Here is a 22423-nt window from a genome sequence, read left to right as displayed (position 1 = left end):
GCAGAAGGAGGCTGGACTGGATGGCCCTTTGTGGTCTAGGATTTTGGGTATTCCTGCATGGAAGAAGGAGGCTGGACTGGATGGCCCTTGGGGGATCATTTCCAATTCTAGGGCTCTCAGATTTTCTTCTCTTCCCATTTTATGGAGGGCAAATGACTTTGCTTCAAACTCAGTTGCCACTAATTAAAGCAGTGTGTCCTAACCCCATTTGGGACTTTCAGCCCTTGCCTTCCCCATTTTAGCCTCTCTAGGCCAAAAGAATTCTGCAGAACTTAAAAGCCTCCATCTTATTCTAGTCTCAGAAGTGGTTAATAAGGGAGATCCTTTGCAGTCCATGCCTCTGGCCACCCTCTTTGGGGTCCCTTCTGACTTTGGGGCCCTTTCATCTTGCATTAGGGATTCCCTATAGGCCTCCACCTGCCAAGTGCCAAGTGCTGAGGCAGAAGCAGCCATTTTGTGTTACGGCGGCCATTTTGTGCTGCTTGTGACTGTCGGCAATAATGTTCCAGAACCTTCTGTAAGGCCTCCTCAGTTCAACTGAGAGGCTCCTCTTTCTCTCCCTAAGGCTCCAGAGCGAGAAGGAGGCCAGGCTCCTTGGGCCAAAAGGGAGTCAGTGTGTTTCTTGGTGTGTCTTTTGTGTCGCTTTTCTGAGAGGGTTTTCTTATACAGAAATGGGGAGGATAGTTTTCATACAAGCTTTATTCTTCTTCTTCACAAACATTGGGCTTTGGCTTCTGAGAGGAGGCTTGACCCCCCAAAAAGGCCAAAAGTAGCTCCTTTGGGAGGTTTTAAAAGTCTTCTCACTTTTCTTATTAAGAGATTTTCAGGAAGCTGGCAGACCAGACAATCTCATATTACCAACCAACAAACAAACATACAAACAAACAAGAAGAACAAAAATAAGGATTAGACAGAAAAACAAACTGCTTATCTTTTAAAAAGTAAAACCATTTTTAAGGGTAAAAACCAGCCTTTGGTGCTTCTACACTTTTACAACTGACTCAGGCTGTATCTGTACTGAAGAAATAATTCAGATCGAAACCGCTTTAACTTTCCTGGCTCCATCCAGTGGAATCCTGGGCTTTGTAGTTTGTTGCAGCACTAGAGCTCTCTGGCAGAGAAGGCTAAGTGTCACAAAGGAAAAAAACCCGGATTCCATAGCAATGAGAGATTAAAGCAGTATCAAAGTGCCTTATTTCTGCAGGACCTCCATCCCATTCTTCCCCTCAGTCTCTCTCTCTTCCCTGAAGGCCTCAAACTGCCAACTGCCAAGCGCTGAGGCAGAGGCAACCATTTTGTGTTCTGGAGGCCATTTAGTGCTTCTTGTGACTGTGGGGAACAATGTTCCAGAACCTTCTCTGAGGCCTCAGTTGAACAGAGGCTTCTCTTTCTCGCCTGAGGCTCCAGAGAGAGAAGGAGGCCATGCTCCTTGGGCCAAAAGGAAGGAAGTGTGTTTCTTTTTGTGTGTTTTGTGTGTCTTTTCAGATATGGTTTTCTTACAAAGCACTGCTCCTTCTGGGGAACATGGGTTTTAACAGGGATCAGAAATGGGGAGGATAGTTTTAATACAAGCCTTATCCTTATTCTTCACAAACATCAGGCTTTCGCTACTATCCCTGTTTTTAATAACTGTTTTAATAACTGTCCAGTAATTTAATGGTATTTTATTTCGGATGGGAGTGTTAGGGTTAGAGTTTGGGATATCATGAAACATGTTTTTATTGTATTGTATGGATCTTTTTATTGTAAGCTGCTAAAAGGTGGCCATTCTTGTGTAGTAATTGTCTTGTGATTAACTCCCACAACAGCCTTGTAAGGTAGGCTTCATAAACTCCTAGGGCTGGAAGGGAGCCCCAAGGGCCAAACAGTCAGCCCCATTCTGCCCTCCAAGTCCTCCGAACAGATGGCCATCCAGCCAAAGACTCCTCCCATGCGCTTTGAGGCAGTGTCTCCCATAGATTTGCTAAGAGGTCCCATTTTATTTTGGGTGATGATGCACTCGTTTCACATCTAGCTACAGGGACATAGCCAGGGTCCTCTCCAATTCCCCATCCCTGACCCCCCTCCACTCTCACAAGGCATGGAGTGTCAGGACCATGGTGAACAGGTCTGAGGAAATGACATGCATGTGGCCACTAGATGAAGCTGTTGTGGAAGTCATTGACAGCTCTAGTGGCAGTTAGATGTGTCAGCATTTAAACAGTGCATCACTGGAATGTTGATGCAACTGTCAACTGTCATTCTCAGCTGTCACTGAGGAAGAGTCAGACAGTGTGTGCCTCAGAGTGGGTTATTACTGGTGTGGATGGTGGAGGGTGTCGATGTATATAGTGTTGTACACAGTGGAACTTCTTATAGGAATAAAAGCCTCATCTGAGAGAAGACTACAGTGTCTCTTTGCTCATTGAGAAAGTGACAGGTGCTTGTTCAGCTCACAAGCTGACTACAGTCAAGGTGGAGAATCTGGCGCCATACGTTAACATGTTGCCTCACGTGCTGCGCAATATAGCAACATCAAAAGCATTTTAACATGGAGTATCTGTTGTGTAAGGGAGTTGCAGTGAATCTATGCTAGCTCCATGGGGCTTTGTTTGGTGAAGAGGGAGGAAGGGGATGTCCATCTCCGCATTGGCCCAAAGGAGGCATATGGCACCTGCGTATCTCACCAGAAGCATGCTGTTCTCTGTGTCTTCGAGTGGTGCAGGATTTCTTGACAAACCAAGCCTAACCCTAGTCTCTTTTCTCAGGAACTTCATCTCGGCCTCCTTGTACACAGCTTTGGGGCATATTTTACTTGAAGAGAACCAAGTGCAGGGCCACCAGGACACCCCCTTCCCACCTGATGGCCAACACAGAGACCAAGCAGAGGGAGTTTGGCTCCAAGAGAAAGAGGCTGGCGAAGTACAAGAACTCTTTGGTGAGTCGCCATCCTGACTATTAGCTTCATTTGTGTCACTGCTGAGCCAGCTCATGAAAGCAAGTGGAGAACATATTGTCCCAGTTTGGCAGAGAAAGTCCTGGTTAATCCTCTGTCACCCCACGTTTTCAGGGGCTTTCAAAAGTGTAGGTTTCTCTCTCCTTCCACTTTCCCACTTCTCCTCAGCTCTCTTGGGTTGCTGAAAAATGACTTTCAAGGAGTTTGGCAAGAAATGGCTGAATGCACCATAATTCTTTTGTGGCTAAATGTACTATATGTTTTGGGATAGTCAGTACCCTAATCCATCCTCAATATCCCAGCCATGGCCTCAATTATATTGTTTACTATATTGAAAGGATTCGATACAAAATGGATCTGAAAGGCAGTAGCTTTTTCCTTGCTGACAGAATTTAAAGTTTATTTCCTGGACTGAATTCTGAATTGATGAAATAATATTTGGGATGCACCATGTGCTTTCCTCCCCTTTTGCTTAGTCACTCTCTGGATGAGGGCTATTTTCTATTTCAGGTGACCTTTGCAGATGTGGCAGTATATTTCTCCGAGGATGAATGGAATCTGTTGACAAAGAAACAGAAACTTTTGTACAATTATGTAATGATGGACAATTATGACAATGTGGATTCTGTAGGTAAGGAACCTGAAACCATTGCTCTTTATATAAAGACTGAGGACCCTTTCATACTATATTATCATGTCACTATGGTTCCACTAGAATTATAGAGTCATAGAGTTGGAATAGACCATAAGGACCATCCAGTTCAACCCCCTTCTGCCATGCAGGAATACACATTCAAATCTCCCCCAATAGATGGCCATCCAGCCTCTCTTTAAAGACCTCCAAAGAAAAGGACTCCACCAAACTCTAAGGGAGTATATTCCACTGTCAAAGAGCTCTTACTGTCACAAAGTTCCTCCTAATGTTTAGGTGGAACCTCTTTCCCTGTGGCTTGCATCCATTGTGGTGTCTCCTTTTTTCTGTAGCAGCAAAAGGCAAGCCTGCCCCTTGCGCAACATGACACCCTTTCAAATATTTAAACATGGATATCATATCCAATCTTTATCTTGTTTTCTGCAGGCTAAACATAACCAGCTCTTTAAGCTGCTCCTCATAGCGCTTGATGTTTTCCAGACCCTTCACCACTTTGGTTGCCCTCCTTTGGACATGCTCCAATTTGTCAACACCCTTTCTGAATTGTGGGGCCCAGAACTGGACACAGGATTATTCCAAGGGAGGCCTGACCAAAGCAGAATAGAGTGGCACTATTACTTCCCTTGATCTAGAAACTATTCTTGTATTGATGCAGCCTAGCATCACATTGGCCTTTTTAGCTGCCGCATCACACTGTTGGCCCATGTTCAACTTGCGGTCTACTAGGAGTCCTAGATCCCGTTCAAGCCTAGTTTAATTGTGATAGCAACATCCTGTAGAATATTTGAATCTGTAGTTTAGTGAGGCAATACTGCTCTCCAGTTTCTAAGGATTCCAAATACTCCATCCTAAACTGCCAATTTTAGGATTTTGTGGAAAGGAGCCATGGAGATTAATGCTTTTCACACCCAAATGGTACTCAGCACATCCCTGAGCAAGTTTCCTACCTTTTTTGGCTCCTCTTCTATCCTTTTAAGGCTCGGGAGAGCCTTCTTGTGGGAAATACCTCCCTTGGGCCTGCAATGGCTCAGAGAGGGTCCAACAGTGGCCAAATGGCCTCCACTTCCCCAAAGGGATGCTATAGGATGTTGAGGGTCAAAATATTATTTCATCCCTTCCCCCCGCCCCCTGGCAATACAATCTGGGGTTGCCCCTGAGATCTCCTACAAACCCCATAGTAGTCCATGCCTGTCTTATAGATGTTTTAAGGCTGCTCCCTGGTGCTTGACACTCACCAAAATTGGAGTCCAGGTCCCAGCCCCCTTGCTCTGCCTTTGCCAATGAATTATTTGTATATTGATTATCCTGCCTTTCTCAACAAATGGGCCTCAAAGTATCCCTTTTATGCATCACACTCTGTGGGTATGTGTCTGTGATGGAGAGACGGAGGGAAAGTTAAAAAATATAACGACAGGGAAAAGATGCTGAAAATGAGATGCTGAAGCGGTGCAGATGGGCAAGAGGGAAGGTTGGAGAGCGGAGGGAGAAAGGGAAGGGGATCTGGCAGATGGGAGCCAGGAGGGGAAAGCAGGAGTAAAGCCAGGATTGCCTAGCTCTGTATGGAGAGGAAGGGACCTCTGGGAAGGGCCAGGAGAGGGGCCTTGGGGATTGGGAGGCAGCCACAAACATGACAGATTTTAAGAACTGAACTGATGAGAACCAGCGCAGGCTCTTGTTTTCAAACATATTAAGGGGTTCCATTTTGAAATTATGAGCAATGTCTTTGAAGAGAGGAAAGGGCGACAGAAAAATTCCTTTTTCTCTAATGTTTCTTTTCCAACCTGAACTTGCTTAGCTCCATGGTTGATTTCAGAGGCTCTTTGTTACCCGAAAGGCTGGAGTCTGGGGAGGACACTGCCAAGTGCTATGCTTTTAAGGGAATACTTAGCTCAAAGGAGAGACTGGGGCAACAGTGACATCGGGAGTCATCCCGTTCTGTTAGGGGGATTCCATGCATTCTCAAGCCCTATATAAATGAACAGGGCTCCGCGCAGTTGAGCGGCTGCACCCGCCACCGCCACAGGCGTGATTAACCCTTATGGGGCAAACTGCCCCTTTTCCCAGTGTGCCTTTTTGTGTATCCTGAAATCTGCGTAAGGCATGCCCACCTATGACAAAGGTGCACTGTACATACATACACACACATATAGGTGTTCACGCACACACACAAAAACTAGCTAACAAAGGTGGGAGTGGTGAATAGATGTTAGGCTTTCCTAATGATAATAAATAACCTAGATGGACCTTGATTCCAATTGCTGAGGGCCCAGAATGGGGAAAGAAACCAGTAACTCCCATGACAAGTGGAGCTGGCGAGTGTAGTGAGGTGTTTAGCAGTGTAAACCCAGAAAGTGTCTGTCTGCAACTGGACTGACGCTGAAGAACAGCCAGTTGGGCCTGATCTTTATACTGAAATTGTTGCTAGTGGGCAGAACCCAAGTTTTCTATAACGTTTAAATAGTTTTAGAATGTTTTCTGGGTGGAGAAAATATGGAACAAAATCAAATTGAATGCAATAGGTGCTTGGTGCAAATACCTCAGACATAAGGGATTAGTACACCGGTCCTCAGGTCCTTGTTGGCTCTGAATTCCAGTCCCATTCCCAAGCCAATGTACAGCGCAATTTGAGCATGAAGCTCCCAGATGCAGCTCAACAATAACATAGCACAGTATGGAAACAACTTTCCAGATCAAGGTTTTGGCAATGCACTGACTCCTCTTCACACTTAAAAATAAGTCACAGACACAGTTGATTTCATCCAAATCTTTGGAGGTTCTCTATCTTGAGACGCAAAATAACAACAATATTTGCAAGCTCTCCTCTCTGACTTCCATCATGTTCACCAACTCCAATCCAATCCTATCCACAACAATCCAGATGTGTCCTGTATTCTGTATTGGTTGTGATTCATCTCATGGTGCCACACAACATGAAGTGTCCTCTGCAGTTAGCTTGCATCATGCCATGTGCTCTGACTCAGCACTCTCTGGCCGTCTCACAGGATATGATGCCACTTTTCAATAAAAATATTTTAACACATGTTTAAAAGAATCTTTTTTCAACAGTCTGTAGGACTATCTGCTTCTACTGATTACCTCAATGTAGGTTCCCCACAATCTCTTCTTTGCCAGATCCTGTGAGTAAGGATATAATCGTTTCATGGATTTGGGGCATCTGCAACAGGGTCATGCTCAGGTCACCCACCCCAACTTTATTAATTTAATCTCAAATAGGGAGGAGTGAATATAGGGCTAAATTTTGGGCTAACACTTTCCTCTCTTAACTCAGTATCATCTGTCATTATCCTTCTTTACAGAAGAACTTGTCAGTCATGAGAGAGTCCACACACCAGAGAAGCCATACAACTGCCAGAATTGTGGGAAACATTTTGCATACAAGTCGAACCTTGTCAAGCATCGGAGAGTCCACACCGGAGAGAAGCCGTACAAATGCCAGCATTGTGGGAAATGCTTTTCTCAGCCCTCAAACCTACTGACACACCAGAGAATCCACACAGGAGAGAAGCCATACAAATGCCAGCATTGTGGGAAATGTTTTTCTCGGAAGTCAATCCTAGTGACACATAAGAGAGTCCACACAGGGGAGAAGCCATACAAATGCCAGCATTGTGTGAAATGTTTTTCTCGGCAGTCAACCCTACTGACACACCAGAGAATCCACACAGGAGAGAAGCCATACAAATGCCAGCATTGTGGGAAATGTTTTTCTTTGAAGTCAAACCTACTGACACACCGGAGAGTCCACACAGGAGAGAAGCCATACAAATGCCAGCATTGTGGGAAAGGTTTTTCTTGGAAGTCAGACCTATTGAAACATCAGAGAATCCACACAGGAGAGAAGCCATACAAATGCCAGCATTGTGTGAAATGTTTTTCTTTGAAGTCAACCCTACTGACACACCAGAGAGTCCACACAGGAGAGAAGCCACACAAACCCAAGCAGTGAACTAACATTATTTTTGTAAAGAAGGAATACAAAATATTTCTTCAATCCAGCCGTGCTCAAAGGCCCTTATGATTTTATATGTACGATTTTTCTGTCCATATGTCTGTGTATGTTTTAAAGTTATGTTTTGTTAAGTTTAGTTTTTAATTGCTACTAGTAAAGATAATTGCTTTGGGTTATAAATTTGGCAGGGGATTGTGGGTCGTGGTTTAGGTTAGTTAGATGAGGGGCTGGGATTTGTTGCAGCTAGCTAGAATACAATGATAGCATTCAGAATTTGTGGGATGTTGGCTGAAGAAAGTTTGGGACCGGTAGTAACACAAAGGGAGCAAGCTTCTTCGAATGTCTGTGGCAGGGAGAGATTGTGTGTGTGAGAAGGATGGCAAAGTGGGGCTGGTTAATAGTAGGGATAGATGGTGGGAATTGTCGGTGGGGGCTAGGTTTTGTAGAAGGTTGAGTTTTAGGTTTAGGGTTTCAATATATTCTTTGGCTTGGGGAGGGCAGTTCTGGCTTAAAAACTGAATTTCTGACTATGTGTTCTCAATAAAGTTCTTTGCTATTTCAACACACTGGACTTGTGAATTTGCACAAAACTGACCCTTTCTTCTGTCCTCAGTCCTCAGCTCCATTCCCAGCCATAAGAACAGCAGAGGCAAACACACATATATCTATATATATCTATATACCTACAGTATACACAGAGAGGCTATTTCCAAAGCAGAACCTTTCTTTCCTGCCTTTCCTGGGCTCCATTGCGGCCTCTTCAAAATCTCTTCGAAGGAAAGAAGGAAGGAAGTAAGGAAGGGGGGGGGGGCTGCTGAACCCCTGGCGAACTCCTTCTCTTCCCTCTAAAGCCGACAGTGGAATAAACAGCAGCAGCAGGAATGATTTGATAAATAAGCAAGGCAATATGATTAAATTAAAAAGTTAGAAGAAATAAGAGAAGAAGGTAAACAACGTAACTGGCTTATTTTCCGGCAAATAAAAGAGAGATTTTTGTTGGATATGAAAACATATGGAATAGAAATAATTAGTACAGAAATACAAGGAAATGTGCTTGCTATCGGGAAAGGTTCACTTGTGAAATTGTATAAAATCCTGTTAAAACATGAGATGGAATCTGAGGTGGTTAAAGAAAACATGGTTCAATGGCCAAGAAATCTAGGACCCAATATTGAGATGGAAGAATGGGAGTTAACTTGGAAAAGGAGGATAAAATGCACAGCTTCCCAAGCTCTAAGGGAAAACTACTACAAAGTATTTTTATATCTAAGACTTGTTCTGATGGGTGCTGGATGTGCGGAAATGAAAAGGGCACATATTTCCATCTCTGCTGCTCCTGTGTCAAAGTGAAAGAATACTGGAATACATTCTATAACAAGACTGGTAGAAGAATGGGACAAAGTGATGGACTATATCAAAATGATAGAAGATTTAAGGGGATTCATAGAATCATAGAGTTGGAAGAGACCCCAAGGGCCACCCAGTCCAACCCCATTCTGCCATGCAGGAACTCTCAATCAAAGCATCCCTGACAGATCGCCATCCAGCCTCTGTTTGAACACTTCCAAGGAAGGAGACTCCACTATACTCCAAGGAAGGAGTGTGTTCCACTATCGGACAGACTTACTGTCAGGAAGTTCTTCCTAATGGTGAGGTGGAATCTCTTTTCCTGTACTTGCATCCATTGCTCTGGGTCCTAGTCTCTGGAGCAGCAGAAAACAAGCGTTCTCCCTCCTCAATATGACATCCCTTCAAATATTTAAACAGGTTTATCATATCACCTCTTAACTTCTAACTATGCTAATATTGATGCACCCTAAAATTGCATTGGCCTTTTTAGCTGCTGTATCGCACTGTCGACTCATGTTCAATTTGTTGTCTAGATCTGACCTGACTTGCCTTGTAAAATTCATTGCATGGCTCTCACTAGAGACAAAGGTCTGTGTCCCATTTTGTCTAACCCCCTTAGTGGCTTCCATCTTAGTGGGACAGTGAATCCATGTTGGTTTTAATCTTAACTATCCAAGGCATTGAACTTATTGGGGGAAAGAGAGTTCAGTAAAAAGTTGGGGTGGATTTAATGCTCCCCTGCCCTGACCTCCATTACTATAAGGATAAATTCTTAGTGGGAAGGAATAACTAACTCTCTTTGCAAGACAGCCAGATGCGAACATGCTGCCCTACTCTAAAACACCATGGAAAGCGCATGAGGTTTCTTCTATACCTTGTTAGTTAGTTCCAGGTCGTCCTCTGATTCTATGAGATCCATGTTTCTGTAGCCATGCCAGTAAGATCCCAGCGGCAAATGTGAGTCATCCTCCAATCCGCATTCAACATCCAAATGGGCTGCTTTGGCTCCGTAGGTAAGAGAAAACCTGTCCATTTGAACAAAGAGTAGAAAGATGAGCTGGTGCCCCTTTTCCATATTGCAGCTTTTCTCCTAAGGCCAAGAACCTATTGCATAAAAGTGTCCCAGACTCACTTGGCTCCCTTCCTCTGGGTCAGAAAGAATTGTCTGGTTCAGGATCGCCGTCTCTTCTTCATTTCGCATGATGCCTTTCTCATTCATCTTAAGGCCAGACAATTTTGTGGAGGGACCTTTCTTCTTTCCAAGTCCTTTGGAGAAGATTTTTTTTTAAAGGATAAGAACAGTCTAACAAATAAATACAATTTTACATGAGCAAATTAAGTGAAACTCAGAAGGCGCATCATACTACAACCCCAATGTTTGTAATAGGACTTGAACATCCACAGATTTTGGTTACTTCATGGGGTCCTGAAACCAAACCTCAGCAGATACTGAGGTCAAACTGTAAATAATCTTCAAATTCTTTTTATTTTCAGAATAAACAACCATACAATCAATAAAATTACAATTCAAACATACATCACACTTGTTCTTATTTTTGTTATTATTATTACCATCTACTTCTTCCATCTACATCTTTCTCCTTCCTACCTCTTCTATTCTTTAAACCGTATGTCATCCTCCCTTCCTACTACCTTCTTTCTCATTCTTTCCCCCTCTCTCCTCCTTTCTCTCTCTCTCCTTCATAACTGTACCATTATCTTTCTCATCATTTCACTCTAACCAACTCTATCCTCTACTGTCTACACTTACAACTACCATCAACTACACACATAACTCTCTTTTTACTAAATTAATCTTCTTTTTCCCTTTCTTTCTCAATTCTAGAAGAATAGGAAAGAAGATCTTATTTCAGCTTCTTCACTTCTAATTTATTCTATACTTTACCATGTATCATAACTTTCTTTTCTTTCTCTATTTCATATTTACTTTACTACCACACTTCTATCCTATTATTCAGTTTATATTCTTCTACTCTATCCAAAGTTCAGTTAATACACAGAAAAGAATCTACAATGTCATCTCCTTCTATCTCCTTTGAAGGCTGACTGATGCATTTCTGCATCATTATGTACAACAGTGATGGCTCCACTCCACTCTTATGCTCTCTAACTCTGGGTGAATATAATAATAATAATAATAATAATAATAATAATAATAATAATAATTTATTTAGATCTCGCCTTCTTCCGAAGGAATCAAGGCGGGTTACAAGAAAAAGTAATAAAATACAATATGTGTAAACTATACATTTAAAATAATAGCCAAACCCTAAGGTCCCTCCGGCACCCCAGTCCCAATTATAAAAGTAAATTATGGGCCTGAACAGACAGGCCAAAATAAAGCTGCTTTGGGTCACTTTGGAGGTATGATGTTCAGATGACACATGCGTCTTAAGAGGCCAGAAGCTGCACCAAAGCTGCACTCCAGTCCTTAGGATTGTAGCATGGCTTTGGCATGGCTTCTGGCCTCTTAGGACACATGCATCATTTAAATAGCATACCTCCAAAGTGATCCAAAGGAGCTTTATTTTGGCCTGTCTCTATGGGCTCTAAGTAAGATAAATTACAATACAGATAAGAAAAAGAAAAAATGGTCTAAATTAGGGTGGAGAGGCTGAGGAGAGAACTTCTATCTATGCAGGGTAGCCAGGGTATTGGTATCAATAACAGTGTCGGTGACAGTGAAAGGCCCTAATCTGGAAAGGCCTGCTGAAAGACATCTCTCTTAAAAGCCTTTTTAAAGGCTTCTAAGGTGGTGATGTGATGGATCTCTTCCGGCAGGTCATTCCAAAGCCTAGGAGTGGCAGAAGAAAAGGTCCTCTGGGTTGTTGTAGCCAATCTAGTCCTCTTAGGCTTTAGGAGACTTTTTCCAGTGCAGGGAGGATTATGTGGAAGAAGGCATTCCCGCAAGTAGTCAGGACCCAAGCCATGTAGGGCCTTAAAGGTTACAACCAACACCTTGTATCTTGCCCAGACACTAATGGGCAGCCAGTGGAGGGATTTAAGAACCGGTGTATTGTGGGCAGTTCTAGAAACTACAAACTACAAATTCCATGATTTCACAGGATGTTGCTCTAAAAATTAAATTGGAACCAGTGTTGCATGCAATGTAGCATCCTAGAACACTTTCCCCCATTCTATAGGAAGGGCAATGGGTCCTTACCCACAGAGGACACATTTTCATAGGTTTCCATCATCACCTCGTTGTACAGAAATTTCTGCTTTGGACTCAAGAGTGGCCATTCCTCCTCTGTGAAGAACACTGCCACATCTCAAAAGGTAATCTGCAATAGAAAATAGCCTTTGCTGAAAGACAGAGGATTGTAAATAACAGCCCCATTGCATCCTAGTCAGTCAAATTCCCAATGGCTCCACCACAAAAAAGGAGGTCTGGACACTAACCTGTCCGGAGGTCTTCTTTCCTCCAGTTTCTTCCACAAAAGAGGAATTGATTGTCGTTTCTTTTCTCTCCCTTCCTTTGGAAGCCATTTTGGTTCTTTCCACACCGGCAGAAAATACAAAGTATTTTTATGTGCACACATTTATGCACATTTCACAGACCACCGAAAATACAATTCAACAGCGCTAAGGGCAAATCAAACCTGAACCTACCCTAAAATTCAAAATAAATCCATTGGAAAGCAGGATATTAATTAGTGATGATATTATTATTATTACTATTATTAGTCTTGCCTCCAAACCCTCAGAGAGAGAATCTTGTGAATGCTGGAAGACTAAGACAGTTCACTGGGCCTTTCGGGGCATAGAGACCAGCATCATTAGCCGGCATGAGGGCAAAGATGGTGTCTGCACAGCGCATTCCGTGACTCTTCCCGCATTTCGGTGTGACGCTGCACACTGCACCACATCACAGGTGACGTCACGGCATTCCTCTAGCACTACATCCAGATGACGCAGTGCCAAAGGAGTGCAGAAAAGCCACACCGTTGGCGGATATGGCACTTTTTCCCTGGCACAGAAAGGAGCTCCTTTTTGCACCACGGAAAGGCCACATCAGGGCACAGCGTAGCCTTATCATAGTGCGAAAAGGAGCTGCGAAAAGCAGCGTGTTTGCCATAGCCCTGTTCTGGCGCTAAAAGGGGAGGCCTGTACATCCCTTTAATTTCCAGAAAATGGGGCTAGGATTGGGGTCCTAAGCTTGGCCCCAGCCTTCATCACTCCCAAAGAGTTCAATAGGAGGAGGGCTGGGTGGGACTCATGTGTCTGATTGCTTTTAATGGGTCTATTTTTTAATTTTTTCTTCCAAATATCTACATAAAATCATAATGTATAGCTAGACAGGAATAACAACAACAACAACCCAATAACAACAACCATAGGAACTGCAATATTTAAATGTCTGTATTTAATGTTTCCCTTTGCCTTCCCCTAAGGCTGAGTGCGTGTGACTTGCCCAGTCACACAGAGAGTTTCTATGTTGGAGCTGGGATTCAAACCCTGATCTCCAGAGTCATAGTTCCAGTATGCTCAAACCACTAGGCCACACTGGCTCCTACAACATGGACATCGTTTCACTCGGCCATCGTATGTCATGGACTTGGCCCAGCTTCCTCATCCATGGAGGTCATTTTGCAAGCCCCCCTTTTCCTCCTCCATTTCCAGGCCCAGCTCCATCTGAATGCCCTCCATCTCTCCCAGTTTGGCAGGGACCCTCCCCTGGTTCATCCTCTGCCCTCCCACCTTTTCAGCTGCTCTTCAAATGCCACAGTTTCCTCCTCCTGCCATTTCTCCCCTTCTCTTGAGCTCACTGCCATTGCTGCAAACTGAGTCCAAAGGGCAAAAGGAGTCTGTCCTCCATGAAGACAGCCAAGGAGAAAGGAGAAGAGGGCCCTTCCCAGAGGCTCAGGCAAAAGCAAACAGCTGCAGCCTCTCCTAGTTTGCCTCTCCTTCCTCATAAAGAACCTTGCAGTCTTGATCATATTTTGAGGTTATTTGGTCCCAGCCTCCCTTTGATTCTCTTGGATCCCTCTCCAAAATCTCATGGCCCCACAGAGACTCCCAAAAGAGGAGAGGAGACCTGGCAGCTGGAGAAGAGGGTGTGAGAATTGCGTATTCTAACCAAACAGCGACAACAACTATTGTAAAACAAAAATTTATTGTGGAGAAAGTAGAAATACACTGGATCACGTTTTTGCTGAATCTGAAGAACTCCCAAGAATTAGCCGCACTTTAAAGAACCCCGACCCCCACCCTTTTTTCCTGTTTATCCCAATTTCCCCCTCCTTCACCGCAGAGGAGGGAATTCTACATCAAAGCTGTCCTAGCGAAATCGCCATTTGGTTCCTAGTCTCTTCTGCCTTGAGAGATCTATAGATACCGGAACAGAGGGTATCGTTAACCATCACTCTGTCATAAAACTGCCTGCCTGGTGGGAATTCCTTGCTGCTCTCAGCTGACAATTCCGGATACGTGATCATCCTGAGCATAGCCCATGGTGGCAGCACTCCTTCCCAGAATGCCTTTCCCTGAGCGAATTAGATACAGATGAGGTTGACCTAAGATCTATCATGTCTATCTATCTATATCTCTATCTACCTATATAACTATATATGTGTGAGAGCTTACCTGCTGGCCTTCTCGTCTGCAACCTCCCTTGTGAAACTATCCCTAATTATCTCCCTAACTCATACAATCCTCATGGCAGAATACATCCTGAATCACTGCATGAAGGTAATTCTGACAGTGGGGAGAAGGAGGGGAGCTTCCTTGCTTCCAGCCCTCAAAGCTGCCTCCCTACAGAAGACCCTCCAGACCCCCATCCTTGGCTCCAAAATGGGGGCTCTTCCCCCTCAGCCATCCTTCTCACAGAGGAACCAAATTTGGGGGTCCCCCATTGCCATCTCAAGGCCCCCACCTTCCCTTCCCTGCCAAGGAAACCCAGAAGGAGCCCTTCTTCTTAATAAGCAGCCAACGGTCAAAGCCACCAGCCTTCTAGAACACTCTTCAGGCTCCAAGCCAACAGCCAGCCTTTCCCAGAATTCCACACTCTCCCTCCTCCCAGCGGAGGAGACCGGGAGACGGAGCAATGGGTGCAAACTCCAGGGAAAGAGAGTTTATTTTCCTAAACTTGTAATTTCAGTTGTGTCCCTTTATGAGAGAGAATGGGATATTATTATTATTATTATTATTATTATTATTATTATTATTATTATCAACAACAATTATGATAATTAGCTTCTTGTTCCCAAAACCACAGAGCCTTGTGAAATCTCAAAGACTGTGTTTATCACACGGAGGCTTTTGCAGCTCTTTGCAGCTCAGATCCAAAGCCACTGTGGGTCCAACGATGCGAATTCAGGTGACAACATTTTGTGTTATCACACGCAATTGCTTTCTTCTTCTTTTTAAACAAAGTTTATTGAGTTTAAAATAAAACATACATACATACATCTTTCTAAAAAACAACCGACAGTTACATTGACAAGGTCTATGATGTACCAATATTTGTATGTAGCCTTTTATCCTCAGAGGTTCAACAGTCAGTTCTTTGGCTTCTCCCATCTCAGACCTTCTTCAGATCAGCTCCCTGCTCCTTTTATCTTTTTTACCTCTCTCATCCAACTAATCACACTTTCCCGTGTCTCTTCCTCCTCGTTCATCCATACTCTAACCTTCTTCACTTACTTACTCTTCTCTCGTCTCTTTACAAATCTGCTTCTGAATCTACATCTTCTACACACCTTGCTAATCTATCAACTACTTCTTCTAACATCCTCATCTCCCTCATTAAAATACTTCCGCCACCATTGATTTATAAAGCTTAGTCCTCTCTTGCAATCCACTTCTCTTCTGTCGGTTCAGTTGTCCATTTGAAGTATAAGTTCTAGAAGAGGGTCTGTTTACTGATATGAAATGATACAAATGGATAAACTCTCCTTTAGGATTAAAGAAGGCTCCTGGGAGACTGTTTCTAAGGACTGGTGCAAAGTCTTAGACCACATTAAGAAGAAATGGGGTGATATAATTATATGCTGTTATCAGCTAGATCTTGGGATACTATGTTAGAGGTTAAAGAGATAATTACTTTTCTCTCTCTGAAAGCATGCTGGAAGAAATCTATTGGTTTACTTTGTTGTTGGAACAGTTTACCCTTTACTATAATTCTGAATTTGGTGGAAATAGTTATTCTTCAAGACTGGCTTGCTCTTTCGATCTCCATTTCTTTGCATACAGGATCCTGGCGATAGAAACCATATACATTAAAGTTTTCTCATGTTTCCTATCCAGATTATTTTCAAACATTCCTAATAACAAAGCTTCAGGGGTTAATGGAAGTAGGGACCTATAGCTTTGTTACATTTCCAGCATATATTATTTGTACTTTTATGTATTTTAGCCAGTTTTGCTGGTGCTAGATGCCATCTGAAATGCATCTTCTACCAATGTTCCCTAAGGTTTTGGGCCGCTGTCAATTTAATGCTTTGATTCCATGCTTTTCCCCATTGATTTAAATTGATAGTGTGACCACAATCTTTGGCCCATTTTATCCTTGATTCCTTGATTATTTCTTGCTCTGAGTCCCAGCTTAGCAACACCTTTTATATTTTACCCATCAGACCTTTTTGATAGCCTTTGATCAATAAAAGCTTTTCTAGCTCTGAACTATCATCTTTTTTCTCCCGTGATTTTAGGTCTTGCTGCGTTTTGGAGTATATTTGTTGATATTCAAACCAATTCAGATTAAAACCTTGTAAGTTTAAACCTTTTTGTGTTTTAATTTCTATTTCTTCACCCTGAAACTTTAAGAGATCATCATAAATAATCCAATTCCCTTCTCTCTCCATTTTTGTTCTGTAAATGGCTTCTAAGGCGAGGCCCATTTTGGGAATCCCATAACTATCCGACCTTTATACTTGTTCCAAATCCTAAACAACGCATGTCTAATACAATGGTTGTTAATCGAGGGATCTGCTTTTTCTTTGTCATATAAGAGAAAAGCATGCCTTCCAAATTTAAGGCCTTCGCCTTCCAATTCTCATGATTCTTTATCCTGCAAATTAATCCAATTTTTAATTAGCTTCTTCATATAATTTAATATTTGCAACCATTAACCCTCCTCTTTCCTTTGCGTGTTGTAAAACCTTTAGTTTTGCTCTAGGGTTTTCCCTCCCAAATGAAGTCTGTTAAATCCCTTTGCCAATTCTTAAGCATTTTCTCTGGGATTATAATAGGGAGAGTTTGAAATAAAAAGAGGATTTTAGGTCATATCTTCATTTTAATGGCAGCTATCTTACCTAAGAAGATAAGTGCAGTTTATTCCAATTATTAATTTCATTGTAATTGTTTTTCCACAGAGAGCCATAGTTATTCCCGAAGAGTTCATTTGTTTTATTTGAAATAATTAATCCTAAATATCTAATTTTCCCTTTAACTTCAATTCCAGTGAATCCGGTTAGTTTGGACATTTGTTCTTTATTCATATTTTTCGTTAAAATCGCAGATTTTGGTAAATTCACTCTGAAACCACTAAAGTCTCCAATGTTTTTTAGAGCCTTGATAATCTTATCTGCATTATCTAAGGGCTCCTCTAGATCTATAAACAAATCATCCGCATAGGCTTTTATTTCATGTGTATGTTTTTTAATTGTTACTCCCTTCAAATCAATATCCAATTTTACCTTCCTAATTAAGATCTCAATCACAACTAAGAAGAGAAGGGGAGATAAGGGGCATCCTTGACGCGTTCCCTTTTTAATTGGAAAGGAGGGGGTTTTCTCTCCGTTTCTTAAAATATTAGCCTTCTGATCCGAATACAATCTCTCTATCCGTCTATGAAAATTATCTCCTATATTCATTGCCTCTCAGATTTTAAACATTGTGTTCCAATTTACAGAATCGGATGCTTTTTGTAGGTCTAAAAGAAATAAACCTGGCTGCTTGCCATTATGTCTATGATAGTCCTCCAAAATATTCAAGGCATGCCGTGTTTTCTCTTTTAGTTGTCTTCCAGGGAGAAAACCTTTCTGATCCACATCAATAATTTTACTTAAGATCTTTTAAAATCTTTTAGCCAAAACTGCTGTGTATATTTTGTAGTCGGAGTTTAATAACGAGAGAGGCCTATAATTAGCGGGATCATCGTCTGCTTTGCTTTCTTTCACAATTAAGGTCACATTTGCTTCTTTCCATGTATCTGGTATTTTACCAGTAAGAGCTTCTTTGGAAACTTGGTCTAAGGGGTGGCATAACTCTTCCTTAAATGTTTTATAGACATATAAGGGAAAGCCATCTGGGGTTTTATGGGCTTTCCCTTCCTCTATTGCTTCTAAAATTTCATCAAGAGTTATATCTGGCTCTAAGAAATTTCTTTGCCCTTCGTCTGGTTTCACTATTTCTTCTATGTTACACCAGTCGAGTAAGTTTTCCACCTTGAGATTTTCACTTCCGTATAAGTTTTTGAAGTATTCAAAGAAGGTCTGTTTAATATCCTCTTGTCTTGATAATATTTTCCCGTCTTTCTTGATTTTTAAAATTTGGTTTCCATTTCTCTTCTCTTTTAATTTAAGGGCTAACCATCTCTCTACCTTCTTGGCATGATCGAAATAGTCTAATTGGGCGCTCCTTCCGTGGGGCTTCTGCAGTGATTCCAAAGTGACCCTCATTTTGGTGAAATAGGTAAGAAGCGAACGCACAGAAATCGCTTCCAAGCTCACTCCGATTCCACTCCGAATTGGTCTGGTGTGGAATGCAGCTTTGCTTCTGCTCTGTTTCACCACCGCAAACCCCCCGGTTGCAAATTTCCCATGATGCAGCGCTGCAATTCCCCCCATTTCCTTCCGGTGGTCCTTTCACTTTCAGGGCAACCGAATGGGGGGATAGGCAGCCAATGGGAGTGGAGGATGGTCCAGGTAAAGGGAAGGAGGCCATGCCCCCTCAGGAATGGGGAGCCAATGGAAAATCACATTAGTCCCCATAGATTTCATTTTTAATCAATCAAAAACATTCCTAATAAAATCGCGCCCTCTTGTGGATACTCAGGGCACTGCAGCCTTCTTGGGCTTCTCACCAAGTTCTATCCTGGAGCGCCATCTGGTGGCCACTCTTGGCAATTCACTAATAGCAGTTAACCAAATTAAACAGTATATAAAACAAAAACATGAAACAAGCTAGACAAGGAAACTGTTACATGGATTTGTAATTGGTTGACTGGCTGAACTGAAAGGGTACTCAACAATGGCTCTTTTCATCCTGGAGAGAAGTGACCAGTGGGGTGTCCAGTGGGGTTCTGTTCAACATCCTTATCAATGACTTGGATGACAGAATTGGAGGCATAATTATCAAATGTGCAGATGAGACCAAACTAGGAGGAATAGCTAACACCCAAGAGGACAGGATCAAAATTCAAAAATGACCTGAATAGACTAGAAAGCTGGGCCAAAGCTAACAAAATGAAATTCAATATGGAGAAATGTAAAGTACTGCATTAAGGGAGGAAAAATGAAATGCACAGATATAGGATGGGGACACCTGGATGAATGAAACTTTGTGTGAAAGGGATCCGGGAGTTCCAGGTAGACGACAAGTTGAACATGAGTTAACAGTGCCATGTGGCAGCTAACAAGGCCAATGCGATTTTAGGCTGCATCAATAGAAGTATGGTGTCTAGATCAAGGGAAGTAATAGTGCCACTCTATTCTGTTTTGGTCATCTGGAATATTGTGGGCACCACAATTCAAAAAGGACGGTGAGAAACTGGAGCACGTCCAAAGGAGGGCAACTAAAATGGTGAAGAGTTTGGAAACCAATGATCACAATGGGACAGTCTCAATGCTTCAGGCAAGGAGCATCAGCTGCCCTCGGTTTGTCTCTGACATCTTCCCCCACCGCATTTTTAACTTCGACGCCATCCACTTCATAAGGTCCTTTAATTCCTTTATGTCTTCCTCCATTCAATAAACGTCTACCTGGGGTTCTTCTGTCCTGGGGCAGCTATCAAGCGACTCCCCCACTGCCAGGTCCCAGGCTGTCACTCTGCCCCCTGACGGCCTTCCTTTCCCCAGTCTGGGGCCAGAAACCCAAATCCTCTAGTGGTGGCCTGGATGGTGTGAGCTTCAGGAGGTTTCCCAGTCTTGGGCTTGGCCCTAGTTCCTCTGAAGACGGCAGGTGCTCCTCCACCTCCGGGATCTCCAGAACCACCGGGTTCTCTAAGAACTCTTCTTCTTCCTGGGTCTCCATTGGAGTTAAAACTGTGAGACTTTGCAATCGGTGACATCTGGAGTCAGTCCTGTGCTCAAAAAATAAAACTCATTTGAAACTAAAGAAGCTTTATTGATGAATCCAGGCAGAAACATCCATTAACACCCTTTTGCAAAGTCTGAAGTCCAAAGGAACTTGGTCCCTTCTTAACCCACTCAACCTCTCCCTAAGCCAGCCCCCAATTCCCAAGCAAAAGCAACACAAGCGGAGGTTGCATAGATACCAAGGTTGTGTATACTCCCCCTTCCCTTCCCCCAGACAGCCTCAACTTGAAGAGCGGTGTTCCCAAGCCAGCTTCCCTCCTCCTTGATAACCATCTCCAGCTGCAACCCCATCGATCTCTCCAAACGCCCTCCTTCATCTAAAAGCCACTCCATCTGTCCTTCTAATTTCCCACTACATGCTTTCTATAACCCATCACTCTACACTACCTACTATGAACTACAACTATAACTCCTCTTTAATAACCAAATCCTAATATTTTTACTCTTTATGACAGAACCCTTATATACTGTTTCTGACACACAATGGACCAGTCCCAATCCTTCAGGTATACATCACCAGTCTGAAGTGACAATTCTCCCATCTCAGTCTTTCAGGCAAGGAGCATCAGCGTGAAGTCATAATGAGCCTGAGTTCAAATTGGGCCAGTCTGAATCCTTCAGGTGAAGTCACAATAGTACCATCTCAGTTCTTCAGGCAAGGAACCTCAGGCTGAGATCACAATGGTTCAGTTTCAATCCTTCAGGAAAGAAGCATCAGCATGAGGTTGCAATGGGCCAGTCTCAATCCTTTGGGTAAAGAGGACCACCCTGAAGTCACAATTGTACCATCTCAATCCTTCATCCAAGGAGCATCAGACTGAAGTCACCATGGGACAGTCTCAATGTTTCAGGCAAGAAGCATCAGCCTGAGGTCGCAATGGGCCAGTCTCATTCAGGGAAGGAGCACCAGCCTGAAATCATAATATGTCACGAATACTTTTATTCATGCATTTATTCATTTGGGATTCTAGGTTTACGTTTAGATTAGAGTTAAGATAGATGGGATTTATGGTGGGTTAAAATAATATGTTTTAATATGTGCATTAATAGAAGATACAGCGTGCCCGCGCCATACGCGGGTGCGCTTTACGCGGCTTGAGCATACGCTATCAAGCCGCGGGGCGCGCGCAGGGCAAAAGGGGTGGCACGTCCCATTCAATTGCATGGGCGCACGCGCCTATTGCACCCCGCGCGCCACCGCGCCACCATGCACGAGCCCCATTGTTTACAATGGGGCTTGAGCATAGGCAGAATTTGCCTTACGTGGAGGGATCCGGAACGGATCCCCGCGTAAGGCGAGGGCCCACTTTACTAGAAAAAGGTAGAGAGATCATGGATAAAGAATGTGCTTCTTTGCTAGTATTGGAATGTGTGGGAATCATCCTTCTAACAGAGGCTTGAGTTTAAAAGACTGGTCTCTGTAAAAGGAGGGAGAACATAGAGAGTTATTGGTATTGTTATATTGTATTGTGTTGTTATGTGTTTATGCTTACTATATTTTTATACGGTATCATATTAGATTAGGATTGATGGGGTTTCATTATATATATATATATATATATATATATATATATAGTTAAGCCATAATGTTAATTAAAACTGTTGTGTGGCTGAGTTCTGTGGTCCAAGGAGATAGGTGCAGTGGTTGGGATAAGGCACATGAGAGCTTAATAGTTTTTAGAAACGCTGCCACAATCCCAGATGGGAGGACACTGCGCAGGGAAGTGCTATCCAATTAATTAGCTTTATTGGTTAATGGGGTGGCGTTAATTTATGGTTATAAAAGTGATATAACTATACTTTCTTTCATTCCTGACAAAAAGTCACTTCTATTGTATGTATCTTCTTCAATAAAAGCTGTTCCTTTTTCAAAGTAGTGCCTTTTGTGTTGCAAGAAGGGCTGCAATTAGGACCCTGACAGATATCTCTCTCCTCTTCCATTCCCCCTGCTATCCCAAAAGGGCTGGAGAGCATACCAAACCAACCACAGAACCTTCCCCTGCTCTTGTGTAATGCCAGGTCAGTCAAAAATAAAAGGCACATAGTCCATGATCTCCTACTGGATGAAGAGGCTGACCTGGCTTGTTTCACAGAGACCTGGATGGGTGAAGATAGCTCAGCCACCTGGGATCAGGCCTTACCAGCTGGGTTCTCCGTCAGTGAGCAGGTAAAGGGAGTGACTTTGGTCCATGAAGACAATCTTGCTTTGGCCAGGATACCTATCCGTAAAATGG

General features: G+C 42.9%; 1 protein-coding gene across 2 annotated transcripts; it reads left to right on the top strand.

The window, feature by feature from the left end:
* Positions 1–2253: 2253 nt before the first annotated feature.
* On the top strand, positions 2254–8079 carry LOC149287668 (uncharacterized). Of its 2 annotated transcripts, none has more exons than XM_089492490.1 (4): positions 2254–2419; positions 2748–2917; positions 3446–3566; positions 6905–8079. In XM_089492490.1, exons 2-4 carry the CDS (start codon positions 2843–2845, stop codon positions 7552–7554), a joined length of 846 nt encoding a protein of 281 aa, XP_089348616.1. In that variant the 5' UTR covers positions 2254–2419; positions 2748–2842; the 3' UTR covers positions 7555–8079. The 2 variants fall into 2 exon arrangements, with proteins under 2 accessions (XP_089348616.1, XP_089348615.1); XM_089492489.1 differs by having other exon boundaries at positions 2254–2454.
* The last annotated feature ends 14344 nt before the right edge of the window (positions 8080–22423 follow it).

Source organism: Sceloporus occidentalis, unplaced genomic scaffold (assembly GCF_023333645.1).
Source record: "Sceloporus occidentalis isolate IW3139 unplaced genomic scaffold, rSceOcc1.0.p SCAF_57, whole genome shotgun sequence".
Classification (NCBI taxonomy): Eukaryota; Metazoa; Chordata; class Lepidosauria; order Squamata; family Phrynosomatidae; genus Sceloporus; species Sceloporus occidentalis.
The sequence above is the reverse complement of the archived record's forward strand: the minus strand, read 5'-3'. Positions and strand labels throughout refer to the sequence as shown.